At 55.0% G+C, this 17,216-nt stretch overlaps 4 protein-coding genes across 4 annotated transcripts; 3 read left to right on the top strand and 1 right to left on the bottom strand.

Moving 5' to 3' along the window:
• The first annotated feature begins 219 nt into the window (after positions 1-219).
• Positions 220-4,335, top strand: CAOG_03783 (hypothetical protein). The gene is made up of 3 exons (XM_004363454.2): positions 220-607; positions 1,089-1,245; positions 1,346-4,335. The coding sequence occupies exons 1-3, from the start codon at positions 276-278 to the stop codon at positions 4,022-4,024; spliced, it is 3,168 nt and encodes a 1,055-aa protein (XP_004363511.1). The 5' UTR covers positions 220-275; the 3' UTR covers positions 4,025-4,335.
• CAOG_03784 (hypothetical protein) lies at positions 4,308-5,520 on the bottom strand. The gene has a single exon (XM_004363455.2). The coding sequence runs from the start codon at positions 5,488-5,490 to the stop codon at positions 4,396-4,398; it is 1,095 nt and encodes a 364-aa protein (XP_004363512.2). The 5' UTR covers positions 5,491-5,520; the 3' UTR covers positions 4,308-4,395.
• A 250-nt stretch (positions 5,521-5,770) lies between these two features.
• Positions 5,771-8,992, top strand: CAOG_03785 (hypothetical protein). Its single transcript, XM_004363456.2, has 14 exons — positions 5,771-6,030; positions 6,154-6,236; positions 6,372-6,526; positions 6,640-6,779; positions 6,861-7,025; positions 7,101-7,237; positions 7,326-7,510; positions 7,587-7,692; positions 7,779-7,871; positions 7,961-8,081; positions 8,173-8,335; positions 8,408-8,492; positions 8,570-8,724; positions 8,797-8,992. The coding sequence occupies exons 1-14, from the start codon at positions 5,786-5,788 to the stop codon at positions 8,965-8,967; spliced, it is 2,004 nt and encodes a 667-aa protein (XP_004363513.2). The 5' UTR covers positions 5,771-5,785; the 3' UTR covers positions 8,968-8,992.
• A 1,893-nt stretch (positions 8,993-10,885) lies between these two features.
• CAOG_08736 (hypothetical protein) lies at positions 10,886-17,182 on the top strand (the record flags this gene model as incomplete). The annotated part of the gene is made up of 3 exons (XM_011272054.1): positions 10,886-11,929; positions 11,990-12,214; positions 12,305-17,182. The coding sequence occupies 3 exons, from the start codon at positions 10,886-10,888 to the stop codon at positions 17,180-17,182; spliced, it is 6,147 nt and encodes a 2,048-aa protein (XP_011270356.1).
• Between the last annotated feature and the right edge of the window lie 34 nt (positions 17,183-17,216).

Below are 17,216 nucleotides of genomic sequence, written 5' to 3' on the forward strand. Positions count from 1 at the left end.
AGCATTCTATCGCGCTCACCTGACTTTCTAGAACACCAAGTAGCCCAAAAGGATGATCCCGGGTGCCAGACCGCCATCCGAACTTCTTTAGAGAAGGTGCAGTGCCATGCACGGCAACTTGGAGAAACGCACTTTTGTCGTTTTTTTTTTGTGTTTTTCGCTCCTCGTTTCCCTGATAAATCGGTTTTGCACAACAACCCCCCTCACTTCTCATTTTTCACATCTTCAAGCATTTTTTTGTTTGGTAGCTACTCTTGTATCACTACAACAACAAAATGCCGGTTGAAAAGACTCTCGAGGCTGTCAAGAGGGAGCACCTCATTGGCATGCAGCCGAATGCTGCGCTCGACGTGGTGTCCAAAATGCGGCATGGCGAGATGCCTGCCAACTCGGAGCTGCGCAAGGTTATCGAACGCACCGAACAGACGCTCGAGCAGCGCAAGCACGATCCGAGAACAACTCGCCGAAGCAGCGAATTTATTGCGCATGCTGAGCAGTTCCTGCACGCCGCCGAGCAAGTTCTGCAGCAACGCAACCAGGACGAGCATCTGCAGCATGTTTTCAATGCCGAACAAGGCGCCCTCGGAGTGCGCGGTATCAACGCCCCGTAAGTGAGCTCGAAAAACTAGCGCCTTGATGCATCTACAGCACCGATGACGTCCAGGACACTTCCCTTCATCCACATTTCATCCGTGCAAAACAGCTGTGCACATATTTTGTTGTGGAAGCGTTGTGGCGGAGGCGATGAGATTTCGAAAAAAGCTCGGTGGCGTTCTTGTTTCGGTTTTGAGTTTTGAGTTTTTTTTGTTTTGTTTTTTTTTTGGTTTCGTTTTTCGCTTTCGGTTGCTGCTTCCGAGGTCCTAGTCTGTTCGTAGCTCGAGCAGTCTGACCCCCATTGAAGCATCAGTGCCACCCTTGAGTGCTTTTGGAGCGAACGCTCCATTTCCTTTTTTGGGTATTTTCCTACCGCGTTCTTCTGTTTTTCGCGTTTCGAATTCCTTCAGACTTTCGAATGCCCCTGCGCACGAAACAAAATCCACTCAACGTGTGCAACTCACCTTTGTGTTTTTTATTTTTTGGTGGAATAGGGTGATGAAGGATGCCTTCACTTCAACGCTCCGCTCTATGGGCAGCACCATTACCATGATGGCACGCTCGAACGAGTTCCGCTCCAACATCCTCGAGCTCGTCGAAATCATGGACAACATCTTTACTTTCTCCAGCATGACTGCGGCGGAAGGCACTGTAAGCAAGAGAACGAACTAAAAACGACTTGCATGACTTGCATATTTTTGTTTTGAAGCGTCTGCTGCCACACTGACTTTGACTTCCATGACGTCTTCAGGTCAAACAAAAGACGAAGGCTGTGCTGCACAATGCGGCGGAGCGACTCGACCCTGATTCGACATCGTACGAATCTGACGAGCAGATTCGGACCCTGTTTGAGCGCCTGTCCAACGTGATGCAAGTCATGGCCAACAACAAGCACTACAAGCAGTCTATCAATGCGCTGTTTGCCATGGTGGATGCCATCCAAGAGAACGCCATGAGCCCCCGCGAGGAGAACATCACTCGCGATCAGGAGCGTCTGCGCGAGGAGGCCAAGCTCGCTGTGCAGAGCTTCACCGGCAACCACTCTGTGGATCCGTTCCTGAGTTCGGCACGCACGGTCATTCGCCGCGTTTCCCGCGACATTTACATGCGCGAGCTCTTCCACGATCTTCGCGGCTGGCTCGAGGATGTGCTCAACCTGCCTGTTCTGCTCCAGCGCAAAGAGTACATTCGCTCGGGTCAGGAGCTTCTGCAGCGCGCCAAGGCGCACTCTCGCGACTACGAGTACGATCGCGACTACCAGAAGCTCAGCAGGGAGACCCACATTCTGCTCGACGAAATTCGCCACGACGAAATCTTCACCAGCTTGCGCGAGAGCGGCGACCAGCTCCTGTCTGATTTTACGACCGAGACGGGCGACCACCAGCGCACGCTCAACTTTGCCGCGCTTTCTGAAATGAAGGACATTATTGCGCCCGTCGTCATCGACCAGCTCGAGCATGTCCCTGTGCCGCGCATTGAGGGTTGCGACGAGACGTACGACTATGTCATTGACAACATTATCTTCTCGGCGCGTGACGTTCTGCCCAGCAATATTTCCATCGAAACCAAGACCACCAGCAAGATTGGCATCGACGGTCCCGACAAGGGCACGCGCGCAGTCGTCAAGATGACGGTGAAGCAAATCACCACGCACATCCCGAACGTCAAGTTCTTCTTCAAGCGCAAGGCCTTCCCTCGCCTCACGGACGAAGGCACCGTGGATGTGGACATTAAGGGCAGGGGCGCGTCCCTCAAGATCTGGCTGTACATGGACGAGCTCTCTCCCACTCCACAGTTCTCGCACCACTCGGTGCAGTTCATCTTGCACGGCTTTGACCTGCACTTCCGCCGCGACACAAAGCATACCTTCCTGCTGAACATGGGCACCAAGATCTTCCGCGCTCCGCTCGAGAAGAGGATTGAGGCCGCTGCCACCATGAAGGTTGAGCACATTATGGACTTTTTGTCCCAGCGCCTCAACATGTATCTCGCCAGGGCCAGCAGGGAGTCGCGCAACGCTCTCAAGAACACGTCGATTGGTGGGCCCATTTCGGCCGCCCTGTCTCTCAGCCCTCTCCCCGTGGGCATGAAAGCGGCTCAAGGCCAGCGGGCGCCTGTGGTTGCGGCGACAGCGGTGTCGGACAAGACCAGCGTGGGCAGCACACACAAGACGCTCGAGCAGCTCGGCTACCAAGCCGGTACTCCCGGCGGCGCTGCGGTCAGCCTCGAGGAGATCTGGCAGAACAAGCTGCTTGTCCTCAAGCGCATGGGCTACAAGGCGGGTAGCCCCGGCGGCTTTGCCGTGCCGCTTGACGGCGACATGTACAAGTGGGTGCCACAACGCGCAATGCGAGCCGGCTCCAATCTGCAACTGAACAAGCCGCTGTCTGCTCAGTCTGACAACGTGTTCAAGAACATGGGATACAAGGCCGGCACACCTGGTGGCTTTGCAGTTCCGCTTGAGGGCGACATGTACAAGTGGTCGAGCGGTTCCACCAAGGGACTCGGTGCGGCTGCTGGCATTGGTGCTGGTGCTGCTGCTGCTGCTGCCGGAATTGGCGCAGGCGGTGGCATTGCCGCAGGCTCCAAAGGACGCTCGTCCGACACGGATGCCATCCTGAAGCGCATGGGCTACAAGATTGGCACTCCTGGAGGCGCCGCCGTGCCGATCGAAGGTGCCATGGACAAGCAGTCCATGGGCGAGAAGGCCTCTTCTCCGACGGATGCCATGTTCAAACGCATGGGCTACAAGATTGGCACGCCTGGCGGTGCTGCCGTCCCGATCGAGGAAGGCGCGGACTTGAAGGGTGGCGACCAAAAGATGCAGTCGCAGTCGTTCTTGTCGCCCGAGTCCGCCGCGATCTTTGAGCGCATGGGCTACCAAGCTGGCACTCCCGGAGGTGCGGCACTTCCCATCAGCGGAGACCAGTACAAGTTTTCGAAGAGCAGCAAGACCGAGACGAAGGAGTCCAAGAAGAGCGGCTTGCAACGCTTTGCATTTGGCATCAACGCTCCCGATCACCCTTCGCTCAAGCGCATGGGCTACAACCTTGGCTCTCCCGGTGGCGCCGCCTCGCCGCGTGAGGGCGACTTGTACCAGTACTCGCCTCCCGGAGACGACGTGAGCATCGAAAGCAGCACTCCGATGCAGCAGTATGTCTTTGGCAGCACGCCCCAACACGACCCGTCCCTCCGCAAGGAGGATCAGGTGCTCGGCATGTCCCAAGCGCCCTCTACTCTGAAGAAGGATGACAAGGCGAGCACTCACCTTGCGGCCCGCGACTGGCAGGGTGACAAGGAGCCCTCGGACGACTTTTTCAAGTCGGGCTTCCAGTCCAGCAAGCAGGAGTGGACCCCGCTCCCTGGCGGCGGCGTCTCGGCTTCGCGAGGCCCAGACCCGTTGAAGTCACCTACTCAGCGCACTCAGTAAAAGGTGAATCGTTTGTGAAGGGGAGACTTTTTTTTTATTTTATTTCTTGCCATGCGTACTTGTGTTGGTGATTTCGTGTTTTGCCTTGGGAGAGACCCTCCGCCTTGTTTTGGTCGTTTGTGTATTTCTTGCTCAACACCACCTTTATCGGGTGCTGTTTCGAGCTTGTCTGTGTGTTCCTTGTTTCTTCCTTCCCCCTTGACCTGTGCTTGTGTAAACCCCGCATGCCAAAAAGTGTACAGAAACTGTCGACCTGGTTCAACTGAACAAAGGTCAAAGTTGAGACGAAATAAATAGAGGATGCCTTGTTGGTTGTTTTCATCGAGTTTACAAACAGTCGTCGTTAACAAATTAAGCAATGAATGTCGCTGTCATGGGCGAGGCGCTGGCGCCTGTTTGCCAGTTGGCCGGGAGACTGGCGCAGGCTTTGGGGTCAAACGCATCAGACGAATGAGTCGTCGCGACGCCGGCGTGGTCTGCGTTTCAATCTGCTCAACGTCGAAATGGCGAGGCAGTGCTTTGAAGAATCGGTTTTCCACCTTGCGGCGGCGTAATTGAGCAACGAGCACCACCTTGGAGCTGCCCAGCGGGCACAGCTCTTTTAGAGTGTCCAGCAGCGGCTGAATGAGTTGCTCCCAGTAAACACAGTCCGCGACGAGCAGGTATTCGAACGGAGGGAGAACGGCCGGAAGCGGCTCGCCCCAGGCCAATCCTGCCGCTGTGCACGTGCCTCCATTCAATTCAGGGTTGAGCGCAATGTTCTGCTCCATAAACCCAATCACTTGTGGGAGGTCTGTGATGACAGCATGCGCCCCTAGCTTGGCGGCGGCCATGCCGACGAGCCCTGTGCCAGCGCCGAGTTCCAGTGCCGTGCGACCGGCCAAATTGTCGCGACCATTGCTTGCATGTTGCCGATCGAGGTAGTCGCACAATGCAATTGCGGCCGGCCAGAGCTGGAAGGCGATGCCCGCCGACGGAGTGTGCAAAATGGCGACTTGGGCTGGAGTTGGCTCCTGCAGCGCGTGCTTGAACACATATCCGGCCTGCTGACCGTGCGTTGCAAACAAGGCCTTGTACGGTTCATCGTCGTCGTCTTCTTGTTCGTCATCTCCTCCCGTTGTGTGGGTGGTTGTGCTTGACCTGCGAGTGTTCGCATTGGCGTTGGAGCTGCTCGAGCGCGGTGATCCGGTCTTCCCGGCCGCGCCTGTGCGCTTGGCTCCTGTAGCTTGTTCCTCTTGCTCTTCTTGATCATCTGAGCTTGACGCAGACAGCTCGGACGAGTCCGACGCGTGTTGGAACAGCCACATGCCGCCCAGCGACCCGCCTCGCTCGACCTTGCGCAGCTCCTTCCGCTCGGCCTGGCGCGCGTCCCACTCTGCCCGCTGCTCAGCAGTCATGTTTGCAAGCAGCTGTTCGCGGCGCTTGCGATGCCGGCTGGAGCTTGAACTTGATTGTTGCTGCTCCATGTGTCGAACGCGCTTAGAAAGTGGTCAAAAAACTCAGACTGAGCTCAGACACGGAAGCCAGAAAACAAACACAAGAACCCAAAATCAATATAACCTATGTTGAAGGCGATTCCCCCCGCCCCCTCTTCCCAAGCAACTGAGACAGAGTCGAGTCGACTCAACCCAGACATTGAACCCGAGTCCATCGCATCGCGAGTAAGGCGTCGAGTGTCTCATCGCAATCCGACAGTAGTACATGAGCAGTATCTACATATTGGTTGTTGGTTCAGTCTGCGTTTGTGTTGTCTTGGACTGGATGCTGCGCGAGCTGCTTGCTGCACTGCTCGGCCACCCCGGCGATCTGTTCCACTGCCAGTCGGTCGTCGCAAGCAAAGGACCGCACTCAACTGCTGCAGACTCCATTGCCGACAGTAGTGGCTCGTCTGCTGCTGATGCTGGTGCTGATGCTGATGCTGGTGCTAATGCTGGAGCGCGCCAAGTTCGTGTTTCCCGCCAATTTCGAGTCGCAGAGCATCTTCCATTGCTGCACCCCAGCGAACGGTGAGACGCGCGACTCCAAGAGCAAAAGCAAACATCGATCGGATCAACCTTGAAGCTTGAAGTGGGGAGGCGCGGCGGGGTTGGGGGTTGGGAATTGCTCACTCACAACATGACTGCGCGCAGAGACCTTTGCAACCGCCTGCTCGAGATTGGAGCGGCATACGCTGAGCTCGACCACTTTGCTTCAGGGCGTTCACGCTCGCCAGGTAATAACCATGGGCATTTACTTGGAGGTGGCGCTGACGGCGCGCACTGTTGTGTTCAACGAGATCGAGCAATGGTTGATTTTGTGTCGCTCAGTTGGCATGGACCCAACTCGATCGAACGTCATGAAACCACAGAAGGCCAGGGAAGACAAAGTCTCTATCTCGATGCACTCAAAACGGCAATGGCAGTCGTCCTGGACGAGTACCGGGAAGCCATTCTACAACTCGAAAAGCGTCTACTGTCCGAGCCCGCCACCCAGTTGTCCCACATTCATTATGCGCTCTCCAAGGTAGGTCGGCAACTTCTCTGTCACACTTGCTGGTGGTGAAGGCCAGATAGCGCTTGTAGAGGTACGCGGGTTGGCAATGTGCCCTCTCACCATTGATTGTCATCCATGTCCAGTTTCGATTACTGTTGCCATACTTGCTCGGACTCGTAGCGGCTGTCGAGGCGATCAAAGATGCTCCCTCCTCTTTCATTCTTGACTTATTATTTACGAACTTGGCTTGCGGCATGCCAGATGTTCGCGAAGCCTTGCTGAGGTGAGTGACTCTCGACGGCTCGCTTGCTCGTGCACTCGCTTGCCGCTCATGATGTTTGCGCGCATCACTTCAACCGTGCAGCTTGTTTAATGCAGTTCTTCAAGTGTTCTACAACCAATTATCGGCATGGCTCCTCCATGGGCGTCTCGTTGATCCGTACAACGAGTTTATCGTTTATGAAAGGGACAACAACAGTGCCGCATCTGATGATTCTGATCCAAGTCTTTCAGAAACTGCCATTGATTGGTACGCGAATGCACCTCTGCCCTGACCGACTTTGGCTTTTGCGTTGACACTCACTTCTTGCGCTCCTTTGAACAGGTCGGATGTCCAGTTCGGACTCCGGGCCTCGCTTCCATCGTTGGTACCTCGAGAACTTGCCAAAGATATTCTCTTTGTCGGTGCTGCCGTTCGTGTGCTGCGGGGCGGAGACAAGTCTTCGTCGAGCAAGGCCCAAAGTAGGGTTTTTTGTTTCTGTTTTGGAACAGCCGCGTCGGATGGCATCCGTTTTTCCTCACTTCTTCGCATTCTGTGCTTTTGATGCAGAAATTACTAGTTGCCGAATTACCCACGACGATGAGCAACGTTTTGCAGCGGATTTGAATCATGCTCGGTCCAGCGAGTTTCGAACATCCAACTTGGCCGCTGCAGTGGTAGCCATTCGCACCACAGTGGCCTCGCATTTGTGGGCGTTGGTTTCCCACAATCAAGGACTGTCTCGCATGCTGACTGTCAGTTCCTTCTTCTCGAGTTGCAATTTTGACGTCGAGCTTTTGTCGCTAAGCGGCATCCACCTTGCGTTTGCAGATGATTCATGATATCATCCTATTGAGGAATGGCGCCTTGTGGATGCTTTTGCTTGATGATACGAGCACAGTCCTTTGCTCAACTCCAACGGCCAACTCGGAATTCGGTACGTGCCATGCGTTTCTCCATTTTGCCTTTTTCCCTTCCCCCCGCCTCCTTCAACAACCGCTCGCTCATATTTGTGCCATCCAGACCTCAACGCTGCACTTCGTCGCGCTGCTGTCGCATGTAACTTGGACAACAATGCCGAGTTTGCAAAGTGCAGTTTGCGGCTTTCTCCTCTTGGTAAGGATTGAAGACTAGGACGATTGAGCTCTCCCCGCCCCTGCCTTGACAAAATCCTTCACACTGAGCCCTGCGACGGTATCACACAGAGAACCCTTCCGCTGCAGCTTCATCGTCACGCTCGCTGACACTTGCTCGGGAGTCCTTGCAAGTTGCATTCCAGATCGACTGGCCACTCACACTGTTCTTCTCCGCTGCCGTCATGTCTCGGTAAGTTGGCTGCCTGCCTGAGGCTGGTGTTGGCTACGATTTCACGGCTCATCTCAACCCTTTTCTTTCATTCTTTGTCGTTGCATTTCAGCTATCACGAGCTTTGCCGGTTTTTGTTAGCAGCTACCTTGGCGCAACGTCGGCTTCACACTTGTTGGAAGCGTTTGGCTGACGTTCGGCAGCCCAATCTGCCCGTCCTTCATTTGCGAAATCGCCTTGCATTTATTTGTAACAACCTCCTGCAGTATTTCCAGGTTTGTACTTTGCGTCCTTGTTGTCACTTTTCCACGGCCGTTGCTGAACGACAGGTTTCGTTGCGCAAACAGAGTGACATTATCATCCCGGAATGTGCAATTTTTGCATCAACCCTCGAATCTGCCTCTGATTTTGATACAGTCGTTGCTGCACATGGTACGTTGCGAGAAGATCAACCGACGAGCGTGTTGGTCTCAATTGTGCTGACTGATTGTGCAACCCCGTCATCCCAGGCTTAATGTTGGAGCAGATTGCTCGGCAATGTTTTCTCGGAACTCCTGCAATATTGCGCACAATCGTGGAGGTTTGGTCGGCTTGCCATGCTTTCTGCGATGCAGTCGTCAATTCTCCCACCCCACCCGCGGAAATTATCGAGCGCATCACAAAGGTTTGGTGGTTGTCGGCTTGATCGCTGGCCAACATTTCCAATGGCTGATGGTTTTGACCGTTTTTTGTGCAGAATTTTGACCGCCAATGGGATTTTCTTTTTCGCATGTTGTCTGGCGGACGCGGCCAACAAGCAGGCGTGCATGTTGCGCAGCTATTGCTTAGATTGGACTACAATCGTTTCTTCTCGGAGCGAATTGTCGCCTCAGCCAACATATCTCAACCCTCTGCCGATGCGTCATAATTCAGAACACGATTTGTAGATTCAGAATGCATATTATCTGTTTGATTTGTCGATTCAGAATGCGTGATTCATTTGTAGTTTGTCACTTGTAGTTTCATAATGCATATTATCTGATTGATTCACCCTGTCGAGCCAGAGTTCCCGATGAATACTACACCCCGATCGATCAAGTCATGAGCGAGATTCGAGCTTTCGCATCATGGGCAGGTCAACCGGAAGGTGAGCAATTTGCTTCAAGGATGGTGCAAGTTAGAGCTGCATTCCAGGGAAATTGCTGGTTCGCCTGCATTTATTTCGTCGTGGCACCTTAGGGATTTTCGGGATTGAAGTGGAACATTCGATTTTGGCGGGTCTGCCACGGTTCTACATTCAGTGCTGCTTGTAGGCTGACACGATTTCGCAAACCGACTGCCATGTTGCTATGCAGCCCGACTGGAAGACCCGATCCATCATGGAAGGGTGGCTTGTTGCTAGCTCCCCATGGAAATCGGCATTTTCGCCGAACGCTGCGCTCGCGCTCGTGGCGCCGTCCATCCCCCCCCTTACATACTCAGTCCAGCGCCTCTTTTTCCATTCACTCAAAGCGTACATCGTTGTCCTCACTCATGGGCAGCACGAAAAGAAGCGAGATGACACTTTCAGGTTTGGACCTTGACACTCGCACTTAAAATCTGGATTTGTAACACTTCCTCAGTCCTTTTTGGGTTTTTGAAATTCTCGTGCGCATTGTAACGAAAGGTAACACAACACTGCCTGTGTCCCTCCTCTCAACTCTCGTACAGCTGGCAACCTGATCCATGACAACAATTCACTGCGTGAAAGGAGCAGCGAAGGCGAGCGGCAGAGCGGGTGAAGAAAGAAGGTGTTGTTGCCACCCAGAATGCTCAGAGCATGCCTCATCGCGCGCGCGCCATTCTCCTTGCCGTGCCACAACTGAAAACACACAACTCTGGGCACTGAATAACACTGACAAGGACGTGATTCATCGACGTGATGGAGCCAGGGAGCGAATACGTTGAGAAGGTCATGATTTCTCGACGTGACAGGGACAGGGTGCGAATTTAAACTGAGAAAGAGGCGCAGATCGCGTCCGTGCATTACAGCCAAGAGTCTTTCGCGGTGGGCTTTTGGAGGGTCGGTGGAAATGGAAAGCGAGCAGAATTACATTTTGCGAGAAGAGAGAGAGAGAGAGAGAGAGAGAGAGAGAGAGAGAGAGAGAGAGAGAGAGAGAGAGAGAGAGAGAGAGAGAGAGAGAGAGAGAGAGAGAGAGAGCGCGAGCGGGATATATGGACATGCTTGTTTTGGAAATGTCTGTGGTTTGCTGAGCATGTTGCGTTTATCTTTTTATTTTTTCTCGCTCGCTTGACTTGACGTCGCAGTCGCCCAATGTCGGTTCGAACGCAACCTCATCACTGCAAAGTCCCATCCAACTCGACTGCCTTCACTTGCAGTTTTGACTTTTTTTTTTTCGTTCCGACACCTTTGGCATCGCAGCCACACAATCTCGATTCGAGTACATCGATATCAGTTCAAAGTCTCATACTTGCTGGACTTCGTTCGATTGCGGTATCGATTTTATTTTTGATTTCGACACCTTTTTGAATTTTATTTTCTCTCGCGAGTGCGAACTCAAAACCTCCGGTAATTAGCGAGGACCAACGCATCCCGATGAGCGTCACGATGGACATTGTGGGGCAGACAAAACAAGGGGCTTGCTGGTAGTGGAGGAGGAGGAGGAGGAGAAAGGCAGAAAGCGGGGCGGCGAAATGGCACAGCTCCCCGAGGTGGCAATGACTCAAATAATTGATTGCTCAGGGAGCAGTGAAACTATCGCTCAGGGAGCAAGGAAGCAAAAGTCACTCATGATTGGATCCATGTTTGCTTGCTATTTGTTGTTAGCATTCAGAAAAAAAAAAAAATGGCGCGTTCGCTCGTCGTCGCTATTCTTCTCGCGCTTGCCGCGATGAATGCGCAAGCCGACATTCACAATTTGCCAACCAAGTGGGTCAATGCTGCCAGCTCGACTGCTCCGCAGCTGTCCACCAAGAATGTCGTCCTGTCGCCTGCGCTGGGCTGGTTGACTTGCTCTGGGGCGACTGGAGGCTACTACAACTCCGGTTCCGGTTACTCTAGTCAGGAGTCGCTTCAGCAAGACATTTACACGAACGAAATCACCATTCGCTACCTTCAAGAGTACCTTGCCAATGCAGGCGCCAGCGTCTATTCTACTCGAGAACGCTGGTTTGACACTCCCACAGAAGTCATCATCAATGATTTTGACAACACAGCTGCCAAAAAAGTAACTTACACTGCTAACAGTGGTGCTTCGTGGTTCTACGCATCAATCGTTGCAGGATATGGTTCCGATCAACACTGGGTTGCGGGATCTACAACGGAAACTGCCACCGCCACATTTACCGCTACAATTTCCACGTCTGGCTACTACCCCGTCTACATGACTTGGCCGAGCCTACTCAATCGAGGCACCCCAGACATTCGCATTACGCATTCCGGAGGCATCCAGACAATAGCTGTCCCGATGTATCAATTTGACTCCATCTTTGTGTATCTTGGCCGCTACTACTTTACTGCCGCAGCCGGAATCAAGATCGAGGTCACCAACAAAATGCCCGTAACTTTGGTCAAATTTGCGATGGCCGATGCAGTACGCGTCGGATGCGGAGCGTCAGCCGGTATTCCGCGCTGGAAACTGTCAGCCCAGGACTTTTTGAGCTTTATGAGTCAAGGCCAGTTTACTGCGTTGGGTCTTCAACTACTCGCCGACATCGCGCCCATCCTTGATACCGACTACCAGGCCAGAGCCAAGTTCTCCAACTACATGTTCAACCAAAAACTGGATGTAGATTTGTTGAACAGGCAAAATGGTGCCGACTGGCTGTACGCAGGTATCGGGGCAAGTGGCGGTGCAGGATCAGGTGTAGCAACCGTCACGTCCAACACGGTAAGCAGGCGATGAATGGTGCCCTCGAGTGAACGATGCTAATTGGTACAATCTCCACAGAATCTCGGTCTGACTTCAGCACTCTACGCGGCGTGCGGCACCGCGGCAACTAGCGTCCGCTTGAATGTTCAGCAAGCGACAGGGCAAAACAATCAAGGAAATACTCCCGCAGCAAAAGCGGAACTAACCCTAAACACCAACATGCCATCGTTCATGACATACATTGTTGACGTGCTCAATGCCACTGAAATGGCGCTTATGGCGAAAGAATCCTACCGCGAAACGGTAAAGCGGATTGTTGGTTGTGTTCGAGCGATTGGTGAATGCACTCTGAAGGTCTCTGACTCCTCGAATGATAACTATCACAAAAAACAGCTGGGTCGTGCCATCTACAAGGGCATCCACAAGTACTTTGTTCCGTCGTCTCCTACCATCATCCCGTTGCCGGTCACCAACCTTTACACCATCTCAAGAACCGACGGCGTTGCCCTCTGCTGGGTTCAGCCGACTGATCCGCTGGAATCAAGTGCAACTGCAGCGTCGTACAAGCTGTACACCTCTACCGACGGTCGCGGCTGGGATGAAGGTGTCATTTTTGCGTCCAGCACCTCGGGTAATAGCGTCCGTATTGAGTCACTCAGCTACGGTAACAGCGTGTGTGGTGTCACGACCGCTGTCACGGTCGACACGCAATACTACTTCAAAGTTGCTGGAGTCAATGCCGGCGGCGAGGCTCTCACCAAGCTTACAGTTGCCGGGTACCGCAACTCTGGAGCCGGTCCTCGCATTCTCGTGGTTGATGCTTTTGACGCCGATTTTGTGCACACGAGCGACAATATCGAGGGCCGCTACACACGCGAGTACGTGTTCGAGTATGTCTCCGCGCTCCAAGCTGCAGGCTATCGCTGCGACTCGGCCACCAAGAGCACTCTGCTCGACGCGACATGGGTGAACGCCTACTTGGTCAACTACCAGATTGTCATCTGGTTTGCAGGAGAGAACACTGGCATCAACGTGTTCCCTGCAGCGCATCAAGCTGTCATCAACACTTGGATTGCGGCTGCGACCATCATCAATCCGCGGTCTTTGGTTGTGACCGGTTCGCACGTCGCTTCTGGTCTTGCGGCTGCTGGTGGAGCAAGTGCGACCTTCCTTGCCAACAACCTGGGTGCTGGTTACGCTGGCGCTACTGCCAGCGCGCCATTCATTGCCCGTCAAGCGGTCGACCCAGGCTTCACGATGAGCGGCACTGTGGCGTTCAACTCGCTCATCGCGCTTGGCAACCCTTACATCGTTCAAACCCCTGACATCCTGACTGTCACTGGAGGCGGCACTGCTGCACTGTACCATGGCGCTTCTGGCACCAACATCGCTGCTGTGAGCACCGTGAGCGGCAGCTACTCGTCGTTTTTGCTCGCCATGCCATTCGAGACGATCCTGTCGAGCACCGAGCGCACGACGCTGATGACGTCGATTGTGATAAGTGTGAATCAACGACGTGCCAGCTCCGCCATTGCAGCGGCGAGTGCGAGCGCTGCGACCGCGGCGTCGACATCTCAAGCATCAGTGGCAACGCTGCTGGCAGCCACGGCTTCAGCGATGTCGTCGTCTGTGGCCTCGGTTGCTTCGAAGGCATCGGTTGCCAGTGTTGCCTCGACGTCAATTGCGTACGTGACGAGTGCCGCTTCTGCGGCATCTGCGGCATCTGCAGCTACTGCTGCTTCTCTTGCTTCTGTGGCATCCGCGGCATCAGTGGCATCACGTCCGTTGCATTCGTCACCAGCGCGGCCTCTGCTGCTTCAGTTGCATCTGCAGCCTCCGTCGCATCCACGTCCGCCCGCATCCGTCGTCTCTGCCGCATCCGCTGCAACAACCTCGAAGGCATCTGCCGCTTCTGTTGTTTCGGTTGCATCGGCTGCTTCTGTCGCATCTGCCGCCTCTGACGCATCTGTGGCTTCTGTTGCGTCCGCTGCAACTACTTCGAAGGCATCGGCTGCATCTGTTGCTTCCACATCCGCCGCATCCGTCGGCTCTGCCGCATCCGCTGCAACAACCTCGAAGGCATCTGCCGCTTCTGTTGTTTCGGTTGCATCGGCTGCTTCTGTCGCATCTGCCGCCTCTGACGCATCTGTGGCTTCTGTTGCGTCCGCTGCAACTACTTCGAAGGCATCGGCTGCATCTGTTGCTTCCACATCCGCCGCATCCGTCGGCTCTGCCGCATCCGCTGCAACAACCTCGAAGGCATCTTCTGCCGCTTCTGTTGCCTCGGTCGCATCAGTTGCATCTGGTGCATCCGCCGCCTCTGACGCATCTGTAGCTTCTGTTGCGTCCGCTGCGACTAGCTCGAAGGCATCTGTTGCCTCTGCTGCTTCCGACGCTTCTGCAGCCTCCGTAGCATCCACATCAGTCGCATCCGTCGCCTCTGCCGCATCCGCTGCAACTACCTCGAAGGCATCTTCTGCCGCTTCTGTTGCCTCGGTCGCATCAGTTGCATCTGGTGCATCCGCCCCCTCTGACGCGTCTGTGGCTTCTGTTGCGTCCGCTGCGACTAGCTCGAAGGCATCTGTTGCTTCTGCTGCTTCCATCGCATCGGCCGCATCCGTTGCTTCCACGTCTGTTGCATCCGTCGCCTCTGCCGCATTCGCTGCAACAACCTCGAAGGCATCTGCCGCTTCTGTTGCCTCGGTCGCATCAGCTGCTTCTGTCGCATCTGCCGCCTCCGCCGCCTCTGACGCGTCTGTGGCTTCTGTTGCGTCCGCTGCGACTAGCTCGAAGGCATCTGTTGCCTCTGCTGCTTCCGACGCTTCTGCAGCCTCCGTAGCATCCACATCAGTCGCATCCGTCGCCTCTGCCGCATCCGCTGCAACGACCTCGAAGGCATCTTCTGCCGCTTCTGTTGCCTCGGTCGCATCAGTTGCATCTGGTGCATCCGCCCCCTCTGACGCATCTGTGGCTTCTGTTGCGTCCGCTGCGACTAGCTCGAAGGCATCTGTTGCTTCTGCTGCTTCCATCGCATCGGCCGCATCCGTTGCTTCCACATCAGTCGCATCCGTCGCCTCTGCCGCGTCCGCTGCAACAACCTCGAAGGCATCTTCTGCCGCTTCTGTTGCCTCGGTCGCATCAGTTGCATCTGGTGCATCCGCCGCCTCTGACGCATCTGTAGCTTCTGTTGCGTCCGCTGCGACTACTTCGAAGGCATCTGTTGCCTCTGCTGCTTCCGACGCTTCTGCAGCCTCCGTTGCATCCACGTCAGTCGCATCCGTCGCCTCTGCCGCGTCCGCTGCAACTACCTCGAAGGCATCTGCCGCTTCTGTTGCCTCGGTCGCATCAGCTGCTTCTGTCGCATCTGCCGCCTCTGACGCGTCTGTGGCTTCTGTGGCTTCTGTTGCGTCCGCTGCGACTAGCTCAAAGGCATCTGTTGCTTCTGCTGCTTCCATCGCATCGGCCGCATCCGTTGCATCCACGTCAGTCGCATCCATCGTCTCTGCCGCATCCGCTGCAACTACCTCGAAGGCATCTTCCGCTTCTGTTGCCTCGGTCGCATCAGTTGCATCTGTCGCATCTGCCGCCTCTGACGCGTCTGTAGCGTCCACGTCGATTGCATTAGTCACGAGCACGGCCTCTATTGCTTCTGTCGCGTCAGCGGCAACTACTTCGAAGGCATCTGTCCCGTCTGCGGCATCTGCTGCTTCTGCTGCTTCTGTTGCTTCTGTGGCATCCGCCGCATCGGTGGTATCTACGTCCGTTGCATTCGTCACCAGCGCGGCATCTGCTGCTTCAGCTGCATCTGGTGCATCTATTGCATCCACGACTGTCGCATCTGCCGCCTCTGACGCGTCTGCTGCGACAACCTCAAACGCTTCAGCCGCTTCTGTTGCTTCCGTTGCTTCGGTGGCCTCTGTCGCTTCGGATCCTTCTGTCGCATCCACCTCTGTCGCATCCGCCGCATCCGCCGCATCCGCTGCATCCACTTCTGCTGCATTCGTTACCAGCGCGGCGTCCGTTGCTTCCATTGCATCAGGCGCATCTATTGTAACGGCATCTGCTTCATCTGTTGATTCCATTGCGTCTGCTGCATCCGTGGCATCCACATCTGTCGCATTCGTCGCATCCGCTACATCCGTCGCATCCATCGCGTCAGTGGCATCGACCCCAAAGGCATCCGCTGCTTCCGTTGCTTCTGTCGCTTCTGCAGCATCTGCTGCGTCCACATCCGTCGCATTCGTCACCAGCGCGGCATCTGCTGTTTCTGTCGCGTCAGCGGCATCGACCTCGAAGGCATCCGCTGCTTCTGTTGCTTCTGTCGCTTCTGCAGCATCGGTCGCGTCCACATCCGTCGCGTTCGTCACCCGCGCGGCATCTGCTGCTTCTGTTGCGTCAGCGGCATCCACTTCGAAGGCATCCGTTGCTTCCGTTGCTTCTGTCGCGTCTGCAGCATCTGCTGCGTCCACATCCGTCGCGTTCGTCACCAGCGCGGCCTCCGCTGCTTCTGTTGTGTCAGCGGCATCCACCTCGAAGGCATCCGCTGCTTCCGTTGCTTTCTGTCGCGTCTGCAGCATCTGTTGCGTCCACATCCGTCGCATTCGTCACCAGCGCGGCTTCGCTGCTTCTGTTGTGTCAGCGGCGTCCACCTCGAAGGCATCTGTTGCTTCTGCTGCTTCTGTCGCGTCTGCAGCATCTATTGCGTCGACTTCCGTCGCGTTCGTTACCAGTGCGGCATCTGCTGCCTCTGTCGCGTCAGCGGCATCTATGTCAAAGGCATCCGCTGCTTCTGTTGCTTTTGTCGCTTCTGTGGCATCCGACGCATCTGTGGCAACCACGTTAACGGCATCTGCTGCTTCTGTCGCGTCAGCTGCATCAACCTCAAAGGCATCGGTTGCTTATGCCGCTTCGGTCGCATCCACATCCGTTGCGTTCGTCACCAGCGTGGCATCTGTTGCTTCTGCTGCAACTGCATCCTCATCTGTTGCCCATGTGACGAGAGCGGCTTCTGCCGCTAGCAATGACTCTGCAACAACGACCGTCTCGGCGTCTTTTGCGACGCTCGCCTCCAAAGTGTCTGGCGCCTCTACCACAGTAGCTTTAGCTGCCAAAGACGCGAGTAATGCGACCAGCCTTCCGATCGGCGCGGTGGTTGGTGGCGTGGTTGGCGGCGTTGTGCTGCTCGCTTTAATTGTTTTAGGCGGCTTTTTGGTTCGTCGCCACCGACGCTCCACGAATATTGGAGGTGCCGTTGGATCTTCGGATGCATAATCTACATGAGCATTTCCCTGCCGCTCGCGCTGAC

Source organism: Capsaspora owczarzaki (genome assembly GCF_000151315.2).
Source record: "Capsaspora owczarzaki ATCC 30864 unplaced genomic scaffold supercont2.5, whole genome shotgun sequence".
NCBI lineage: Eukaryota > Filasterea > Ministeriida > Capsasporidae > Capsaspora > Capsaspora owczarzaki.